General features: G+C 41.6%; 1 protein-coding gene across 4 annotated transcripts in view; it reads right to left on the reverse strand.

Moving 5' to 3' along the window:
• rps6ka3b (ribosomal protein S6 kinase, polypeptide 3b) overlaps positions 1–20,268 on the reverse strand; it is a 50,649-nt gene that overhangs the window by 7,689 nt on the left and 22,692 nt on the right. For 3 of the 4 annotated variants that reach the window (XM_026937833.3, XM_026937834.3, XM_026937831.3), the window contains 14 exons: positions 10,837–10,953; positions 10,412–10,493; positions 8,208–8,288; positions 8,005–8,084; positions 7,796–7,902; positions 6,444–6,481; positions 5,515–5,657; positions 5,324–5,394; positions 2,634–2,722; positions 2,408–2,472; positions 1,836–1,938; positions 1,491–1,612; positions 339–464; positions 139–228 (listed from right to left, as the gene is read on the reverse strand). In XM_026937833.3, coding sequence (XP_026793634.3) covers positions 139–228; positions 339–464; positions 1,491–1,612; positions 1,836–1,938; positions 2,408–2,472; positions 2,634–2,722; positions 5,324–5,394; positions 5,515–5,657; positions 6,444–6,481; positions 7,796–7,902; positions 8,005–8,084; positions 8,208–8,288; positions 10,412–10,493; positions 10,837–10,953 — 1,314 coding nt within the window. The remainder of the gene's footprint in view (positions 1–138; positions 229–338; positions 465–1,490; positions 1,613–1,835; positions 1,939–2,407; positions 2,473–2,633; positions 2,723–5,323; positions 5,395–5,514; positions 5,658–6,443; positions 6,482–7,795; positions 7,903–8,004; positions 8,085–8,207; positions 8,289–10,411; positions 10,494–10,836; positions 10,954–20,268) is intronic. The other variant, XM_026937832.3, reaches the window with a different exon arrangement.

The following is a 20,268-nucleotide window of genomic DNA, read 5'->3' on the forward strand; positions in this document are numbered from 1 at the left end:
TACATTGCTTAGTCATTTTACTGGATAAAAATATTGTTAGGTTAGAGGGATCACATGTCGCTCGAAGGACAGAGCAGTAACTCCGCCTGAATGTAATGCTGAAACACAAGCGCACGCCAGTGCACTCTACACACTCACATCCTTTAAAGTGATGATGTTGGGATGCTGGCCGTAGCGTAAGAGAATTTCCACCTCGTCCGTCGGATCCCTTTTGGCTTTATTGATGATCTGGTTATAAAAAAATACACACATACATACATATGAGTACACAAGGTTATGACATGTATTATAATTATTATAACCAGGAACAGAAAGTTACAGCAGAACTGAGTGATCACCTTGACGGCGTATTCCATGCCCGTGCTTTTCTGAATGCAGCGCTTGCAGATGGAGTATGAGCCGACGCCGATGTCCTCCCTCACCTCGTACGAGTCGCTGAACTGAGACGTGTTCCTGTGAAGCTGCTGCGTTGAGGACAAAAAGAGGACAAGCAGGCGTGAGACTCGTCCGGGCCTGTCAGCTACCAGTTCTAATGCTAGTGTAATATAAACTATATAGAGTCTGGTATAATAAAAAGTGAGCTATTCAGAAATAAAGGTCAGAAATTTGTTCGGAAAATCCGAGGGGACATTTTCTGAGACAAAATTATTGGCACTCTTCTTGGAAAAATGAGGCGTAATGAATATTTACCGTAACAACACAAGCATTTATATTTTGATCTTAAACATTACATGCTGTAATGTAATTTCATTTAGACCCAATCAATTTCACACATAAATTATCTTATGCTTTTAAAATTATTGGCACCCCAAAATAATAGGCCTATTATGGAATTGCTTGATGAGGCTGGAGAGATTTATAGAAGATCGTGGATGATCCTCTAAAGAGAACATTACATTGTGAGGTTTGCTCTGAGGACTTTTAGGGCTTTTCCTTGTAATGTAGTCCACCATGTGCTGGTTGCAAATCCAAAACTGGACACTTGAAAATTGAAAAAAAAAAAAGCCACTTGGTCTTTTTCCAGTCTTCCACTGTCGAGTTTGGGTGATCCTGCACCCTCTGTAGCCTCAGATTCCTGTTCTCGGCTGACAGGAGTGGAACCTGATGTGATCTGCTGCAGCCCAATCGCCCAGGGTTCAGTGTGGTGTGCTTAGTGTTTACTCGAGTTACTGTAGCCTTCCTGTCAGCAGTCCCAGGAGATCAGCAGTTCCTGAAATACTCAAATCCTGCACCAACAACCATGCTACGGTCAAAATCATATCGTTTCTCCAATCTGAGGTTTGACGTGAAGCTCTTGATCTGTATCTGCATGACTGTATGCTTGTGCTGCTGCCACATGATTGGTTGATTGGATAATTTCATGAATGAGCAGGTGAACATTCCTAATAAAGTGGTCGGTGAGTAATTATTCTATACATTATCCATTCTCCTGGAGGGTGCTAATAATTCTGGAGTTGTTGTTAATAAGAAGTTGTGTGTGGTGTATTTACCTGCACTATAGAGCTCATGTTACTCTGCAGTGGCTGTGTTTCCTCCTCTGAGCTGATGGCCACGAAGCTGAAACCTCTGAAGAGCTGATGGGCGTTGGCACTAGGGGGCACACCTGGTGAGTCTACACACACACACACACACACACACACACACACACACTCTCACTAAACTTCCTGTTTAACTCCCCCAACACACTTTATGAGTAATTCAGTGAACATCCTCTTCTCTGTTTGTTATCTATTTCTCTGGAACGATGTTACACATTTCCAGGGAAGCTTATTACTCATGTGGGACTCAGTGAAAATAAAGGGACACAAGGTTAAGTGGCTGCTCTGTTGCCGCACCTTTGGGAGTTTTAGCTGTGAATTCTGGGTCGAAGTAAAACGTGTCGTCAGGTCTCCCAGAAGCAGGTTTGAAAGGTGGCTGAATCTCTCTCCGAAATAATTTCTGGTGATAAAAAACAGATGATACAGATTAACACCGGCGTGCAATCATGGCATCTACAGTAAACCACTGCTGAATTCTCAAATCAGAGGGTGTTGATTCATTTTCTATAACAGCACGGCTGTGACAGTAGTCCCGGGTGTAACATAAATCACGGGGTAACATTAATGCACTCGTTTTAATGCATTATCGTTTCTATAGTAACAGCTCAGGGACTTGATGTGGATGTATCATAACATTAAATGTAACTATAAATGGTTAAAGAGCACAACATGTCTTTCATTAATAAATTAAAAATTGCAGTTGTTGGCAAATCTTCATGGTACGAGAAATAACACACTTCAGCTCACGCTGTTTTAGGAACATAAACCACATTGGGGTTGTGTGTTATTTCTAACACTGTGCACAGAAAGCACAAGCATTCACTCACATACACACACACACACACACACACACACACACACACACTTACATTCCAGTCAATAGAGGCGTAAAAGTGGTGTCTCTTTATTTCTTCAACCCCGTCTGGACCTGCACCTGTACAAACATTATTCAACAGCTGTTTCAGCTACAAAGTAATCAGTGCAAATGTTACGATTTCACAATGCAGTAGTGAAGAGTAGAACATTAGACTGTGTGTGTGTGTGTGTGTGTGTGTGTGTGTGTGTGTGTGTGTGTGTTAGCGGTGTTGGGCTTACCCAGCCGGTTGGAGGGGTTTCGTTTAAACAGGTTGCGGAGGAGACTCTGAGCCTCCAAGCTGAGGAACTGCGGCATGCCCAGCTTCGCCCTACAGCAGGAGAACGGGCAGAACAAAGTACATCAGGAAGAATAAAGGAAATAATAATAATAATATGAAATCAAAATAGCAACACATCACCTCAAACATGAGAACAGTATAAACATGCTTATGGATGAGATGGGAGGATCTGAACAAAAATGAATGGATTAACATGGAAGGATTGATGAATGAGTTCAGCGGATGAGTTTGATAATGTGATGAGTTGGATAAATGGATGGTTGGATGGACTTGATGGACAGATGGGGAGAATGGATAGTTAATGGATAAGCTGGATAGATATATAGAATGGGATGGATAGATTGATGGTGGACGGATGCAAATGATGGATAGATGAATGCATAAATGAATGTATTAGATGGAAAAATAGACAAATGAGTTAAATGGATGAGTTGGATAGATAGATAGATAGATAGATAGATAGATAGATAGATAGATAGATAGATAGATAGATCGAAGATGGGCAAATAATAAGGGTGGAGGGATTTATTGCATGGTCGAGGAGGATGGGTAGTTAATGGATGAGTTGGATAGATAAATGGAATAAGATGGATGGATGGAGACAATAGATGTGATGAGACAGGATGTATGGATGGAATGATAAATGAGATGGACAGCTGGATGGATGAATGAATGGATGGCATAGATAAAATGAGATGGGACAAATGGATGAATGGATTGGATGGCTTGATGGATGGAAGGGGTAAAAAATGAGGTGACAGATAATATGAATAGACAGATGAAATGAATAGATGGATGGTTTAGATGGATGGATTTGATGGACGAGTGGATGGGATACAACAATTTGATGGACTGAGGAGATGAAACGGATGCTTGGATGTATATGACAGAGGAATAAACAGAACTATTAAACAGACAGGAAGAATGGATGGATGGATCTGAGTAATGGATGGCTCTATGGATGAGTGGATGGATGGGACGGATGTGATGGAATCAGATCACAGCAACACTAGGTACACGTCTGGTTTAGCTGGACTGCGGCTGGTGGAACATTGTCTACTCTTCTGTTATAAACTCGTACTGATTAGCAGCACTGCGTGTAGAAACGTGTGAGAAATCGTTAACACCATGTTAAAATTTGAGCTCTTCTCTGCTAAGAGAAATATCTCGAGCGCTAGTTTTCGGGCTATCCTGCTAATCATTCATAACACTGAGGGTGATGTGTGAGAAAGGAAATAAAACAGTTGCTGGAGGACCAAACGAACCAAAGTTCAGAGATATTAGCTTGAATAAGTCATGGAGAACCCATGATAAGATAAATAATAAGAAAGTAATATAAAAAAGCTAGCTAAAGCCACAGGCCTTGTCCTGAATCAGCATGAATCCCCACAGCCAGGCTCCAAAATCGAGTGGAAAGCCTTCCCAGAAGAGTGGAGCTTATTATAACTGCAACATAAGGAATAAATCTGGAATGGGACGTTCAACAGGCACATGGGTGTGATGGTCAGGTGTTCACAAACTTTTGGCCATATAGTGTTTGTTCACTTTATAAAATGAGCATGATTTCAGTGCATCTTGGGAACCTGCTCTCTCTGAGATGACGTCTTTAGCTTGGCCCAGCGAGATGTCTATCTTTTTGTATCTATGGTTAGGGCAAACAAACTCTATTGTTGATTTTATCAACCCCTAAAATGTGTTTCAACAACGAGGATGAGAGAATTTGTCATGGGCCATGAGTAATCTGCATTCCCGTGAAGATGCTCTTTGTTATATGGAAGCTTCTGTGCTCGTATCAGCTTCTCTAGCCTTCATCCTCGCTCCACTGATTCTGCTACTACAGCTTATCACACACATCTGCCCAGGCCTGGGGCACTTCACTAAAATCCACTCCTAACAGCATTACTCACTGTGATCCCCATCCAGCCTTTTGTGTTTATAGAAGGTGAAGTGTTTGAGCACTGGGGCTGAAGTATGACCACGTCCTCCATTAGTGGATTTTATCTTCTGATAAGCGTATGCCTTCATTCACACTTAACTGCCAGCCGACGTTTTACATGTAATCAAATTTGAAGGTGCCGCCTTTTCTTTTTTTTTGTGAAGTGTGTGTTTTTTTTTGGGGGGGGGGGGGGTTCACAGTGGGGCTTCCAAAAGTTGAAAAAGTTGACCTAGGAAAAGCACAGGGTGACACTTTTACCTCTCATGCAATCAGGCTGCAAGCAGCGGGGGAACGTTTTTATGACATGTTGAATAGAAAATATTTCATTGCCAACATTCCAACGATCTAACGTGTCTATTTTTGGGACGTTCACCGGCACGCAATGTGACGTTACACTTTAACCGAGACTGCATACTGTCAAGTTGCCAGGATTTTCTGTAGAAATCTAATCTAGAGAGCAAGCTATTCTAGTTATTTAGGTGATACTAGCTAGGATAGGTAAGAGCATTATGGTTTCAGTGTGCTCATCACGTGAGCCTTTTTTTTTTTTTTTTGCCCAAAACGTGCTCCAGACAGAACTTTTTCTGTAAAGTGGAAGTGCTAAAGTTCAATATCTGCTGCTATTCTGTGAAATTCTGCTATTCTGCTATTCTCTAAGAAAACAACACAGGCTGATTTTCAGTCCCAGCACTCACTTTAGGATCATGGTCATGGTCTCCTTGCGGTCCTTGCCTTGGAAGGGAAGCGTCCCGGTTAACATCTCAAACTGCAGACAGAAAACAAACCCGCCGCTGGTGAAGAGTGTGTTGTGTTTGGTTTGCGTCATGTAAGAGACCCTCAAAGCAACAACGATCTACAAGACGGTGGGGGAAGTCATGACACTCACCATGAGTACGCCGTACGACCACCAGTCAGCGCTGTGGGTGTGGCCTCGCCGGTTCACCACCTCGGGAGCCATGTACTCCACCGTCCCGCAGAACGAGTACGCCTTGTTCTCATGATCGATCGACTCCTTACTGAGGCCGAAGTCTAAAACACACACAGTGAGACCTCTGCACTGAGTCTTGGATACATAACTAGGACCTAATACTAATATGGAAATTGTTAAGATCGTAAAATTGTTAATTTTGAGAAGCTTTACATTTTAATAACTAATCTTTGATTACATGTTTATAACTGCATAGAAATTTAAAACAATTTGAAAATGAAAAAAGTAGGCTGGCCAAAAATTCTCACTGATTCTTACTGAGCAAAAAATAAGATGGCCATGTCGCGTTAACGAAATGAACAGTTGAAAAAAATGGCGGGACACAGTTTTTTAAAAAAAAAAAAAAAATAATAATTTTAAAGTGTTTCTAGAAATAAATAATAATCATATCCATATAATAACCATATACACTGAAAGATATTACAAAAACTGTGAAGTCCTAATATTGCTCTGCGCTAGTTTCTTTGCGCTCTGCTTGTTCACACTATTCTGGCCCAGAAATTAGCCCCGCCCCTGGCTGGACCACAACTCTTCGGCCCCGCCCATTTTCCTTTAAAGGTAACTTGTAAACCATGTGTAGTTTTGACTGAGGGTTTGGGTTCGGTTGGCAAAATGACGACGGTTTGTCAGGTATCAGAAAAATCAGACAAACTGCTGCTTTAACACAGTTTCTGAGCCACAGATGAAGTGGTGAACTAATAACGTAAATAATGTAAATAATGGTGTAATACAGTAAAAAACACTGAACTACTTGATTGTTCTAAGTCTCTTAGGAGCGCATGAGCATGATGCTGAGAAAGAAAAGGCAGCGATCTGGAATTACTCACCCGTCAGCTTAATGTGGCCGTCTTCGTCCAGCAGGATGCTGAAATCACACAAATTCAAACGTCAGAAAGTCGTTCACAAAATGAATGGCTTTAATACGTTATTCCTTATCGAGGGAGCCGTAACCCCACTACTGCACACGCGCGCGCGCGTGCGCACACACACACACACACACACACACACACACACGCGCGCACGCGTGCGTGCACACACACACACACACACACACAAACACACATACGCTCACACACGCACATGCACACGCTGTAGTTACTGCAGTCCCTCTACATATTAAAATGTAAGTGTGTGTGCATGCGTGTGTGTGTGTGTGTGTGTGTGTGTGTGTGTGTGCATATTGGTGTTACATCACTTCTAAAAACAAAGTGCATTATTTAAAAATAAAAAAGTCAATAGTATATACATTCATTTTCAAAATAACTAAAAACTAAAGAACTAAAGCTTCGTATTGCACACTGTCAGACTGCATAATGATAGACAGCGGCGTTTCCATGGCAACGTAAACACAGCGCTAGTGCTAGAAAAGCGTGAAGGAGTGACGCTTCCCCAGCGCTTCTGCGTGGTGTGTTGGTGGACTTTGTACATATGTTTTGTGGAACGTGGCACTACGACACGCAGAAGCGACACACATATAACGAGTGGCTTAATATAATTCATTCTAACGAGTTTTACTCTCTTCTCATTTAACTGCTGACTGTCACGCGGCAGTGAGCTGATTACTAACCTGGTAGCGTTGTGAGTTTTAGCAGTGACGCTCGGCTTTAAAGATCAGATTATCTTTGACGTAATTTCGCGTTTACAGCATACAATCGTGAAAAACATTGTGAGAAAGAGGCACCTTGTCTTTTCAGTGTGCCCATGTGTACACAATGAATGTTACACAAATGTGATAATTAGACACAAAATCAGCGTGAGAAATTTTTAACAGGACTAGGTAGAGATCAGGATTATTCCAATCATAGTGCAATTACTAGAATGAGAAAAATTTACATGCACACCTTCCTTCTTCCTAGATCAATATACTAAGAATAATTAATAACGTGTTTATGTAAACTTTTTAGTGTCTTAACTGAAACTAGACAAACGGAAACTTTTTCCCCAAGTGCCTGGTGGTTCCCGTAAAACAAGATTTGAATCAGTTAAAATCAGAGAGTTACATAAGTGTCATATTCAAGATGTATACTTCATCTGCCATTTTCACTGGGGGAAAAAGCGCTCTTTTGGTGCACTTTGTGTGATAAGCCCTAGCAGCGTACTCTGATTTTAAAATGCACAGGATGTGTGAAGGTTCTCAGGTCTGGTGGATGATTTATTACACGAAGCTGCGGTTATTTACTTCTCTGGTTTGAGGTCTCGGTAGATGATTCCCAGTCCGTGCAGATGGTCCAGTGCCAAAGCCAGCTCAGCCAGGTAAAACTTCACATCCTCCTCTGTGAACATCACCTGGTGATGCAGCATGCATAGCTTATTACGTGTGAAGAAAAAGACAAAAGAAGGAAAAAACACACTTACGTATACACACTGAGCATACAACGCCTGTTTTACCTCTTTGGACAGACGAGTGAACAGATCTCCTCCTCTCAGGAAGTCGAGAATCAGATAAAGCTTTCCCTCTGTCTGGAATGCTGGTGATGAATGGATTTTAGAAAAAGAACGAGGGAGAGAAAACGAGATGTTTAATAAGTTCGTAACACCGAGTCGGGCGGTGGAACGAGAGGCATTAATCACGTCGACTGGCCGAGACTCACCGTAGTGCAGCTTAACGATGAACGGGTGATTCACCTCCACCAGGATGTCTCGCTCCATCTTAGTCCTGACACGATCGCGTACTGAAAACACACACACACACACACACACACACACAGCTGAGCTTTTCCACTAAATCACCTCTATATAAATGCACACCCTTCTAGAGCCCTTGCTCTCTGGCAAACGCAGAATAACACAGATGGCACTGGATGACTAATTAAATAAAGGAGAGAAAAGAACATGCAGAGCAGAGGGAAAGAGTCAGAGAACCGCCGATCCTCTCAGAGAGCACAGAGAACAGTCGGGGTGTAACATATCAGCGGAGAAGCGAGTGTTTTAGATCTTTAAGGTACAGGACTTCGGTACATTTACCGTCAGTAGGTAAAAAAATCACACCGAGCAGATTAAAATGTAGCCATCAGCGCCGCGGCTCACGTGGTGCCTTCGCCTCATTCCCCACCCGCTCACATCCACGGGTAAAAACTACCACCAGATCAAAGGGATGTGATTTTTAATGTCAATTTGAATTTCTTAATCAATAAGAAATCTTCATTACCTTGTACAGATATACCTCAGTTTTTACTCGATATCCATTAGAGATGTTGTACTTGCGTTCATACTCAAAAGAACGACATCAAAATTTCCGGTAAGGCTTGACAAGACTAACTAACGTTATTCAGCTGGTTCTCGACCTTCTGAGACCTCGGAGACACATGGAGCTCCGTGGACAGATCATAAACTCACTCCGCGAGCCTTGAGCAGCGCTCGTGGATCATAAGAAGATAGACGTATGTGCTGTTTTTTTAAATCCCACTCCTTCCTGTTGTCGAAAGAATTTCTGACCAATCCCGCCTGCTGCTGCAGTTATTTTTGCTCGCACCCGCCAACAATGTTTTCTAACGAACTTAGACGCTTCTCTTTCCTAAAAATAGAAAAAAAAAGGTCATTTCAACCACAGCGAATCTGATCAGAAGTTAAAGCACCCTTCGACCACACAGTACGTCAGTACAGTAATGGTGTCATTACTGTTCACGCATCCTCACTGTGGAACTAGCCTCTTGTAGCTGTGTGACGATGCAATAGCGATGTCGTGATAAATTATGTCGATTTTCTGATATATCGTGATAGATTTTTATTACATTTGGAATTTTTTAGAAATGACTGCAAGCTGACTAGAAGCAGCTGATGTTCAAATAATAATAATAATAATAATAATAATAATAATAACAACTTTTTCAGTGTCAATTTTTAAAAATAATAAAATAGTCTTTTCTGAAATATATCAAAATTAATAAAATATTTATATTACTTATTATTTATGTATGTATGTATATATATATATATATATATATATATATATATATATATATACATACATATATAGAAAAGTTTTCAACAGTCATGATAAGAAAGTTTTGTCTGTTGACTGTTGAAAACTGCATCTAATGCAACACAAAAGTAGCGCACAAAATAATTTTTTTTCAACCAAAGAGAGCAAATTTCCTAAATCTTACATCCTGTAGCTGTAAATAATTCACTTATGCATCACTGCTGTTACTTGCGAGGTGACTATTCATGTCCAGACCTACAATAGATTAAATACAACAACCATGATGAATTTAATAAATAAAAATGAGCTGAAAATCACAGCTAGATCTTTTCTGAAGGCTCATAAAGCCCTAATGTTTTAGGTGGAACACACGTACACATGTGGACAGAGCTGTTCTGTAGACACACAGACGTATCTGTAACTCCAGTTTTCCTTCAGACACCAGGTGGAGCTTCTGCTGACGTCCGTGATGCGCGTATGAGTAATTTCTCCCACTTGAGCGCTGACAATAGCGGAGCAGTTAGCACTACACTAAAACCAGTGGAAAAGGACCTCTTCAGAGTGAAAAGGAGGGTTTTTTTTAGTAATCACTACAGTGATTACATGTTGAGCTGACCTTCTCAATTCAGCATCATGACTCACACACACACTCAAAACATCCTGTCAAAGACAAAACAGCAAACACACACACACACACACTATTTGCGTCGTCAACCACAGGGCAGCAGCCGAAACCATGGGAACTAGAGGTCGGTTTTGCACAAACACTTGAGGCTGCTTCCTCTTTTCCACTCACATACTCACATGCAAACACACACACTCACACACACTCACACACAGGTCATTCTTCTGCGCTGTGTAAAAGTGTCCTACCTTTCAGTGTTGCTTTTTTGAGCACCTTCATGGCGTAGAGCTGTCCTGCATCCGGCCCGGTAATCTTCTTCACCAGAAACACCTGCGCAGGTGAAACAGAGACGCAAGAGACGCAGGGTCAGGGCTCTAGTTATAAAAACAAACGTCCACACTAAGGAATTAACGAGACAGTATCCATAGCGACCAGGGCTTAACAGGTCTCCATGACTAATTTCACTGATTGTCTTCAGGAAGATGAGAATTATTCTTCTCCGCTCCAGCATGATGTCCGGCTTCCTTCCTTTTTTCCTCATGTCACTGCTAATTGCCTCTGAGTGCAGGTGGAAGAGCAACAACAACAAACGATGACTCACACACACACACACACACACACACACACACACACACACACACCCAGACACACACACACGAAATGTGCAACTGACCTTCCCGAAGGAGCCCTGGCCCAGGACCTTGCGCAGCTCGAACTGCTTGGGGTCGGCCTTCTCCGAGCCCTCTTTAACATGATGCGTGATGCTGATCTCCTTCACCGGAACGTCATCCTGAGAAACAACAGACACACAGCGATAGAGAAAGAGAATTAAAATGACTCACTCGTATTAACAAAGATAGAAAATGAATAAACATTATATTATCAATGAGAATTAAATGCAGCGTTATATAACTTTGTCGTGGAAAAAAAAAACTATCCATAAATCAAAGTGAAACACAATTTCTTTAAAATTGTGCCTCAAGAACGCTTTGTTTTTTCCACTTTCTGATGTCATCAGTGTGCGCCTCGGACTCCTCCCATTCCTGAGCCACTTATAAATCTCTTCCAGACTAGTGATAGGAATTCTGGCTCGTTTCACTGAGTCAGATCATTTGATTTGGTTCACTTCTAAGAGTCGACTCTTTCAGCTCCCAAACAGCTCATTACTGTCTAAACTGAAAAACTGTTCCTTCCATCCATATGATGTCATCAGTGTGCACCTCAGACTCCTCCTATTCCTGAGCCACTTATAAATCTCTTCCAGACTAATGGCAGGAATTCTGGCTCTTTATTAGTGAGTCAGATCATTTGGCTCAGAGTCAACTCTTTCGGATTCCAACCACGTCATTTTTTACCACACTGAAAAACCGTTCCTCCCAATCATTTGATGTCATCGGTGTGTGCCTTTGACTCCGCCCACTCCTAAGGCAATTAAAAATCCCTTTCAGATTAGTGACAGGAATTCAGTCTCTTTTTTAATGATTCAGATCATTGGATTCAGCTCACCTATAAGATTCGACTCTTTCGCCTCCCAAACAGCTCAATTTGTTTCAAATGTTTTTCTTTTCCTAACTATGGCTTAAAATTTTGTTTTACAAAATTTTTACAAAATTTTACAAAATTTTCCTCTACAATGTAATTTCACAAAATATCATTATTCCACATTGCTTTTGATAAAACTGATTTAAATGATTGCGCTACTAATGTGAATTGACAACCAGCGAGCATCCCTTCATTAACGTTATTGCGCAGCTGTGTGTGGGTGATTCGTTCTGAAGATTTCTTTCCATTTATCCTCATAACCGATCGCCTTCTGTGATAAACTCGCCTTCCATGATACACACAGTGGAGATTCAAACACACGACTCAACATTCATGCTAATGAACAGTTCTGAAAAAAAAAAGGTTTCCATGGACACATGTTGATTATGCAACAAACAAACAAACAAACAAAATCACTCATATGCAAATCGAGTCTCAATGTACACCACAATTCAGCTTATAAAATTAGTCAAGCGTTGAGTGACTGACGCAGTCGACCATGTAAAGCCCAATCCTCTGTCTGTATTGACAGGTAGCTAACGTTAGCTAACAATAAAAAAAACTTTCTCCAGTTAAGCATTATATATGTCAGCATTTCTGGTCGTAAATATTGAATTTAGTATTTCAGTACTGATAATAATGTTGTTGCGAGCGATGATGCTAGGTTATGCTAGGTTGTTGCGAGCGTGCTACGTTAATGCGTGGACATTTTTTCTGAGTTACGAAATGATGAAACCTAATTGTTTCTATGGCAACACACAATGCAACATGCACAATAAGTTTACTGGTTTAATCTGGAACAATAAACTAAATAACATAACTACACTCCGCTCAATGTAGAGGGTTATGATGTTGATCCTTGAATGACTGCAATAAAATAGCGATCTCAGTGATTATGTATCAAATGAGAAATTATTAAACCTATATTTCTATCTTAAAAATCGTCAGTTTAGGTAATTTCAAGCATTTATTTATAGAAATGTGTTAAAATTATCTGTCCGAACAGTCGGAAGCCTGAAATTAGTAACACATGTACAGAAAAACATTTTTTTAAATAAACATTTTTATAATAATTTTATAATGAGACATTAGATAAATTCACCTTTATGTAAAATATTTTCACTTGTTATAATGTTTTTTGATGTTTTGGAATATTTGATAAAAATTGTCATGTGTTTTCTGAAAAACTCTACGTTGTTCTTGGATGTTCTTGGAATCTCGTCCAACAAGATTTTTTTTGTCAAGATGTGTAAAGATGCACCACTTTTTCCTGGTAATATCACTGACCTTTTATCTCAGGGCTACAATATTTCAATATTTCAGTGCTAGCTGGTTAAGAAGTTGGATAAAGCCCTGGATAAAGCACTGATCTAATACGTGGTCCAAAGCCGTAGCATACAGCAGCTGAGCTTCTCTGTGAACACGACACATCCGCCTGTGTTGTGCTAAAAAAAATCTGAAGGCTGCACACTCTCAGGCGCACTGACACAGCCTTCCCTCGGTGCACCAGCAGATTCGGAAAGAAATCAAAATGCTGCGAGGAGCCAAACAAACTCGAACCCCTGAGTCTCACCCACGTCACGCACATCACGCCTCTGCCCTGCTTTATCACATTTATTCCTGGATCCGATTCGAGATCCGCCATGCTGAACAACGGAGGAGAGGTCAAGGGGTCAATCAGCGGACCTTGAGGCTGGTGGGTTGGTGTGAGAGGGAAAAAAAAGACAAAAAAAAAAAAAAAAAAAATCGAGAACGGACTTTGCAGAAAGCCCACTTGATGGACGGCTTCCTACATGGTTGCCATGACACCGCTCCCAATCCTCCGTTAGTGGGTGTGAAGGAGGGTGACTAAAGACCTGGCGCTCAGGCTCTCGTTTACTCTCCCTCTCTCTTTCTCTTTCTCTCTTTCCACTTTTCTATGTCCCTCTCCCGGCAGTACGCGATGATGTCACCACAAGTACCGATAGCGATTCCTAAGCCAGGACTGTTCTCGAATTGTTCTTTATCTGGACACCCACAGGATAAGGATAAGTGTTGAGGTTTTTACAAAAAAAAAAAACATGTGGGCACCAGCTGAGAGCCAGTAAAAAATAAGAACTCGGAGCATCAACCTACGTCGAGATTTAAGATTCCACACAAACCCAGATCCCCCAGATCTTCTTCCCCTTTGAGTACCTGGGAGTCCCAGCGAGAGTCCGGAGGAGTGGAGGCCGGCGCTCGCTCCATGGTGCTGCCGCCGCTTTGCCCGATTCCTTCAGCCGAGATGGCATGGTGCCATGCGGAGAGAGACTTTATCAGGTCCAGATGGACCCACCACGTTGCCGGAGATCATACCAGAGACTACGGCAGGGAGAATCTCCGCAAGGTGAGATTCTTCTCTTTGTTCACTTTTGTAAGTTTGAATGATGATGCCAGAATCAGTAGAACTACGTGCTGAGGAGGTCCGGAAATCAGCAAGAGCAGAGCAGAAACGTGTGCAGCAGCAGCTCCTGATCCCACTTAGCAACTTCTACCTCACTGAGGACAAATATCAGAGCAATCAAGGGAGGAGTGAGAAAGCGAGGGAACGAGGGAGGGAAGGGAGGAGAGAGTGATACGCCATCGACGATAAGCAACCCGCCTCCAGTATCACCATCGCCATCTCCACCACCCTCACCACCACCCTCGCCGCCTACAGGAGCGTAATTCACGCCTCATCTTCAGCAGGCCAGGAATGGAAACTAACGCCTCGCTTTGGAGATGACAGTTTTGACACTTGCTGAAAGATGAGCTCAGGTTAAGTACAGAGTTTTTTTTTTTTTTACCTAAACACCTATTTTAATACAATATTCTGCTTCATTAACATGAATAACATTAATAAACCCTGACATTTTAATTGCAGATGAAACACATTTGTTAGTGAGCGCTCTGTTTTCAGGCTCACGTCCAAACAAACTCGAAAGCGCAGGAAACAGTGTTTAAGTCATCAGGTCGCAATTAAACACAGTCTCCTGTCTGTTTGAGGGGGTGTTGTGCGCGGAATGTGATTTTCGTCAGAGTTGTGAGAGTGTGTGTGTCTTTGTGGTGATATTTCAGTTGCTGTGACTCAGTACGCAGATGGTGACGATGCAGGAAGTTCATGTCCCACCTCTTAATCACAGGATTTAAAGACACCTGTGCGCATACTTGGCAACGGTGCTCTTGAATTTCTGCGCTCTCGCTACTCTATGTGTGGTCCAATTCGACAATATTTCTTCTACTGTAGAAATTTGTGTATTTTATTTCTGCATTTATCTATGCTTGCTGTTTCTTTGACCTTATGGCCCCACCCCTTTAACATCAGTAGCACTTAAAAACGTTTGATGCTGTAGTTACAGATTGCCAATGTGACTACAAGAAGGCCGACTCTAGAACACGTCAGGGTTCTCTGTCACTGTCGGACAACGGTTTCGTATACGCAGTGTTAATCTGTTTGAACAGAACCCTGCTGTGTTTCCTCCTCGGTGTGATTCTTCATGCAGGTGAGAACACAGCCTGAGTGAGACGGTCTCACTAAGCTTCCACTGAACCCTTGTGAGAAAGTGATTCGACTCTGAATCGACTCAGGTGCAGGAAGTGAATCAAACATGCCGTGTGTTTTGAGAAAGTCCTTGCTCAAAAGGCTAAGAGGTAGAGCTGGACCTGATCCAACTCCTTATAATGCTGCATTGGGAATATAATGCTTATAATGCTCAGCTTGGGAAAAACCCAAACCCAAACTCCTACTCGGAAACTAGGGACGGATCTCCTACTACTTGAATCTCCTCAACCCTGAGTTCAGCAAGTGACATCAGATCAACATGGCTGCTCACAGCATCAACAGTAAACAAAGTAGCACTCCTTGCCTTTAAATGCGTTATACTGCATACACACGCATTTCCTTTAGATCAATCAACATACAGACATATTCGCTTGTTAAACCTATAACAGGAACTAGATTTGCTAGTTTGGTGTTTTGAGGAGGAAAATATACATCACTCAGAGTTAGCTGGCTAGCTTCTTGCTAACAAAAGACGAACATGCAGGTCCACCATTTTTTTCTCCACTTTGTAGCCCGAATGCACAGAGGTCAAAACGATGCAATTCCCAGTTCCTGACTTTCCACTTCCGAGGTAAGTTGAACATAACATAAGCATAAGCCTAACCCCTAACCCCTGAGACACTCTACAGCACCCCCAAACAGTTTTTTTTTTTTTTAGTTAAACCAAACCAAATGAACTAAAAGTATCAATTTCTCTGTGATTTGCACAAAAAAAACCAGACTCATAGGTGTGAAAGTGCACTAAAGGCTCCATGTAGAACCCTAAAACGGTGGGTTCTAGGAAGCTAAAATCTATCCAAGAGCCACCTCAAGACAATAAATTTGTCCATGAGTGTAGAATTTATGCCTTGTGTTGTAATGAGGTGTTGTGAAAGGGCGTGGCCACGCTGCTAACATTCCACTCAACCTTATAATTGTAAAATTGTTATATTTATAGTATGTTTGATTTTTCTGTTTAGTGATTGCTATGTGTTTGATCATAAAAATAAGCCGACAGCAAATGCATTCTGGGAGTGCAAGTCTTCCTGCTTGGACTCCCTGTTTGGAAATTCTGAGCTCTCACAGCATTCAAGTGTGTGTGTGTGTGTGTGTGTGTGTGTGTGTGCGTGTGTTTGTGTGTGTACGTGTGTGTGCTGCAGAGAGCCTCTCCATGCCGCAAACAAGCATTGCTAATCTGCCTTCTCATCTAAAGCTGTCTGATGTACTCAATTAGAGCGAGCCGGCTACTCGAGATCTCCTGCAGTAAGAGAGTGAGGAGAGCGAGAGAGATAGAGAGAGAGAGAGAGAGAGAGAGAGAGGAGAGTGAGAGAGAGGAGAGAGAGAGCGAGGAGAGCGAGGAGATTGAGAGCGAGGAGAGCGAGAGTGAGGAGAGAGAGAGCGAGAGAGCGAGAAGAGGAGAGCGAGAACGAGGAGAGCGATGAGAGGTATGAGAGCGAGGAGATTGAGAGCGAGGAGAAGCAGGAAATCAGCGTGAGCTGGATCTGAGCTCTACGCTGTGTGTTTGAAACGCTCTGTACAGAACCTGTTGTAGCACCGTGAGACGTTCCAGCATGCGAGTGCTGCACTCTGGATTTTATTCATTCAGTGAAGTGGTGAAGAAATGCCTGGTGAATTTAAAGTGTTACAGCAGGTCTAACAGTCAGAGACACACACCGAAATACCAGCCGTTAAATACTAAAACTCACTGCATACACTTTACACTCTCATCTTTTATAACGAATTCATTCATATACGACGTCTTTACGTTGGTATTTACAGTAACACTGAACACTTCATATACACGCTGCACATATTTATACCACACTGAACACTCCATTTACACGCTGCACATATTTATACCACACTGAACACTCCATATACACGCTGCACATATTTATACCACACTGAACACTCCACATACACGCTGCACTTATTTATACCACACTGAACACTCCATTTACATGCTGCACTTATTTATACCACACTGAACACTCCACATACACGCTGCACATATTCATACCACACTGAACACTCCATTTACATGCTGCACTTATTTATACCACACTGAACACTCCATTTACACGCTGCACATGTTTATACCACACTGAACACTCCATATACACGCTGCACATGTTTATACCACACTGAACACTCCATATACACGCCGCACATATTTATACCACACTGAACACTCCACATACACGCTGCACTTATTTATACCACACTGAACACTCCATATACACGCCGCACATATTTATACCACACTGAACACTCCATATACACGCTGCACATATTTATACCACACTGAACACTCCATTTACACGCTGCACATGTTTATACCACACTGAACACTCCATATACACGCTGCACATATTTATACAACACTGAACACTCCATATACACGCCGCACATATTTATACCACACTGAACACTCCATATACACGCTGCACATATTTATACGACACTGAACACTCCATATACACGCCGCACATATTTATACCACACTGAACACTCCATATACACGCTGCACATATTTATACCACACTGAACACTCCATATACACGCTGCACATATTTATACCACACTGAACACTCCACATACACGCTGCACTTATTTATACCACACTGAACACTCCATATACACGCCGCACATATTTATACCACACTGAACACTCCATATACACGCTGCACATATTTATACCACACTGAACACTCCATTTACATGCTGCACATATTTATACGACACTGAACACTCCATTTACACGCTGCACATGTTTATACCACACTGAACACTCCATTTACACGCTGCACATGTTTATACCACACTGAACACTCCATATACACGCTGCACATATTTATACCACGCTGAACACTCCATTTACACGCTGCACATGTTTATACCACACTGAACACTCCACATACACGCTGCACTTATTTATACCACACTGAACACTCCATTTACACGCTGCACATATTTATACCACACTGAACACTCCATTTACATGCTGCACATATTTATACCACACTGAACACTCCATATACACGCTGCACATATTTATACCACACTGAACACTCCATATACACGCTGCACATATTTATACCACACTGAACACTCCATTTACATGCTGCACATATTTATACCACACTGAACACTCCATATACACGCTGCACATATTTATACAACACTGAACACTCCATATACACGCTGCACATATTTATACCACACTGAACACTCCACATACACGCTGCACTTATTTATACCACACTGAACACTCCATATACACGCTGCACATATTTATACCACACTGAACACTCCATACACACGCTGCACTTATTTATACCACACTGAACACTCCATTTACACGCTGCACATATTTATACAACACTGAACACTCCATATACATGCTGCACATATTTATACCACGCTGAACACTCCATTTACACGCTGCACATATTTATACAACACTGAACACTCCACATACACGCTGCACATATTTATACCACACTGAACACTCCATACACACGCTGCACATATTTATACCACACTGAACACTCCATATACACGCTGCACTTATTTATACCACACTGAACACTCCATTTACACGCTGCACATATTTATACCACACTGAACACTCCATATACACGCTGCACTTATTTATACCACACTGAACACTCCATACACACGCTGCACATATTTATACCACACTGAACACTCCATATACAAGCTGCACATATTTTGTACCACACTGAACACTCCATTTACACGCTGCACATATTTATACCACACTGAACACTCCACATACACGCTACACATATTTATACGACGCTGAACACTCCACATACACGCTGCACATATTTATACCACACTGAACACTCCATATACACGCTGCACTTATTTATACCACACTGAACACTCCATATACACGCTGCACATATTTATACCACACTGAACACTCCATATACACGCTGCACATATTTATACGACACTGAACACTCCATATACACGCTGCACATATTTATACCACACTGAACACTCCATTTACACGCTGCACTTATTTATACGACACTGAACACTCCATTTACACGCTGCACATATTTATACCACACTGAACACTCCATATACACGCTGCACATATTTATACGACACTGAACACTCCATTTACACGCTGCACTTATTTATACCACACTGAACACTCCATATACACGCTGCACATATTTATACCACACTGAACACTCCATATACACGCTGCACATATTTATACGACACTGAACACTCCATATACACGCTGCACTTATTTATACCACACTGAACACTCCATATACACGCTGCACATATTTATACCACACTGAACACTCCATTTACACGCTGCACATATTTATACCACACTGAACACTCCATATACACGCTGCACATATTTATACCACACTGAACACTCCACATACACACTGCACTTATTTATACCACACTGAACACTCCACTCTATTCCACTCTACTCCATTCTATTCCAATCCACTCTACTCCATTCTATTCCATTCTATTCCACACCATTCCATTCTAATTTGGCCTCTTCTATTTTCTATTCTATTCCACTTGATTTTATTCTGCTCCCTTCTATTCCTCTCTTTTGAATGAGAGAAAATACACACATAAGAAATAATTGTCATTGTACTTCTTATCAACTCTTTCTTATTTTTTTATACCAGACAGATCACTAACACAGCTTAACAACAAAAGGACAGAAAAGATGGGTTTAGATTGGCAGCTTAACCCGTCAGAGTTCACATATATTTCTATCTCACAGCTCCAGTAGATAATCAGTCGTAACATATCTGCACAGATTTACTGACGTGAACATAAATCACTGGTCATGTGTCAAGAACATTACAAATAACCACTCAGATAAAACGAGCCCGGAGATACAACCCAATCTAGAGAGGAAGTGTGAAATGAATCATGCGCTCTTTTCCATAGCAGCAGTGGACATCGGCGTGAATAACAAGCTGTTTTAGTCCACGTCATCGCTCG

Source organism: Pangasianodon hypophthalmus, chromosome 22 (genome assembly GCF_027358585.1).
Source record: "Pangasianodon hypophthalmus isolate fPanHyp1 chromosome 22, fPanHyp1.pri, whole genome shotgun sequence".
Lineage (NCBI taxonomy): Eukaryota > Metazoa > Chordata > Actinopteri > Siluriformes > Pangasiidae > Pangasianodon > Pangasianodon hypophthalmus.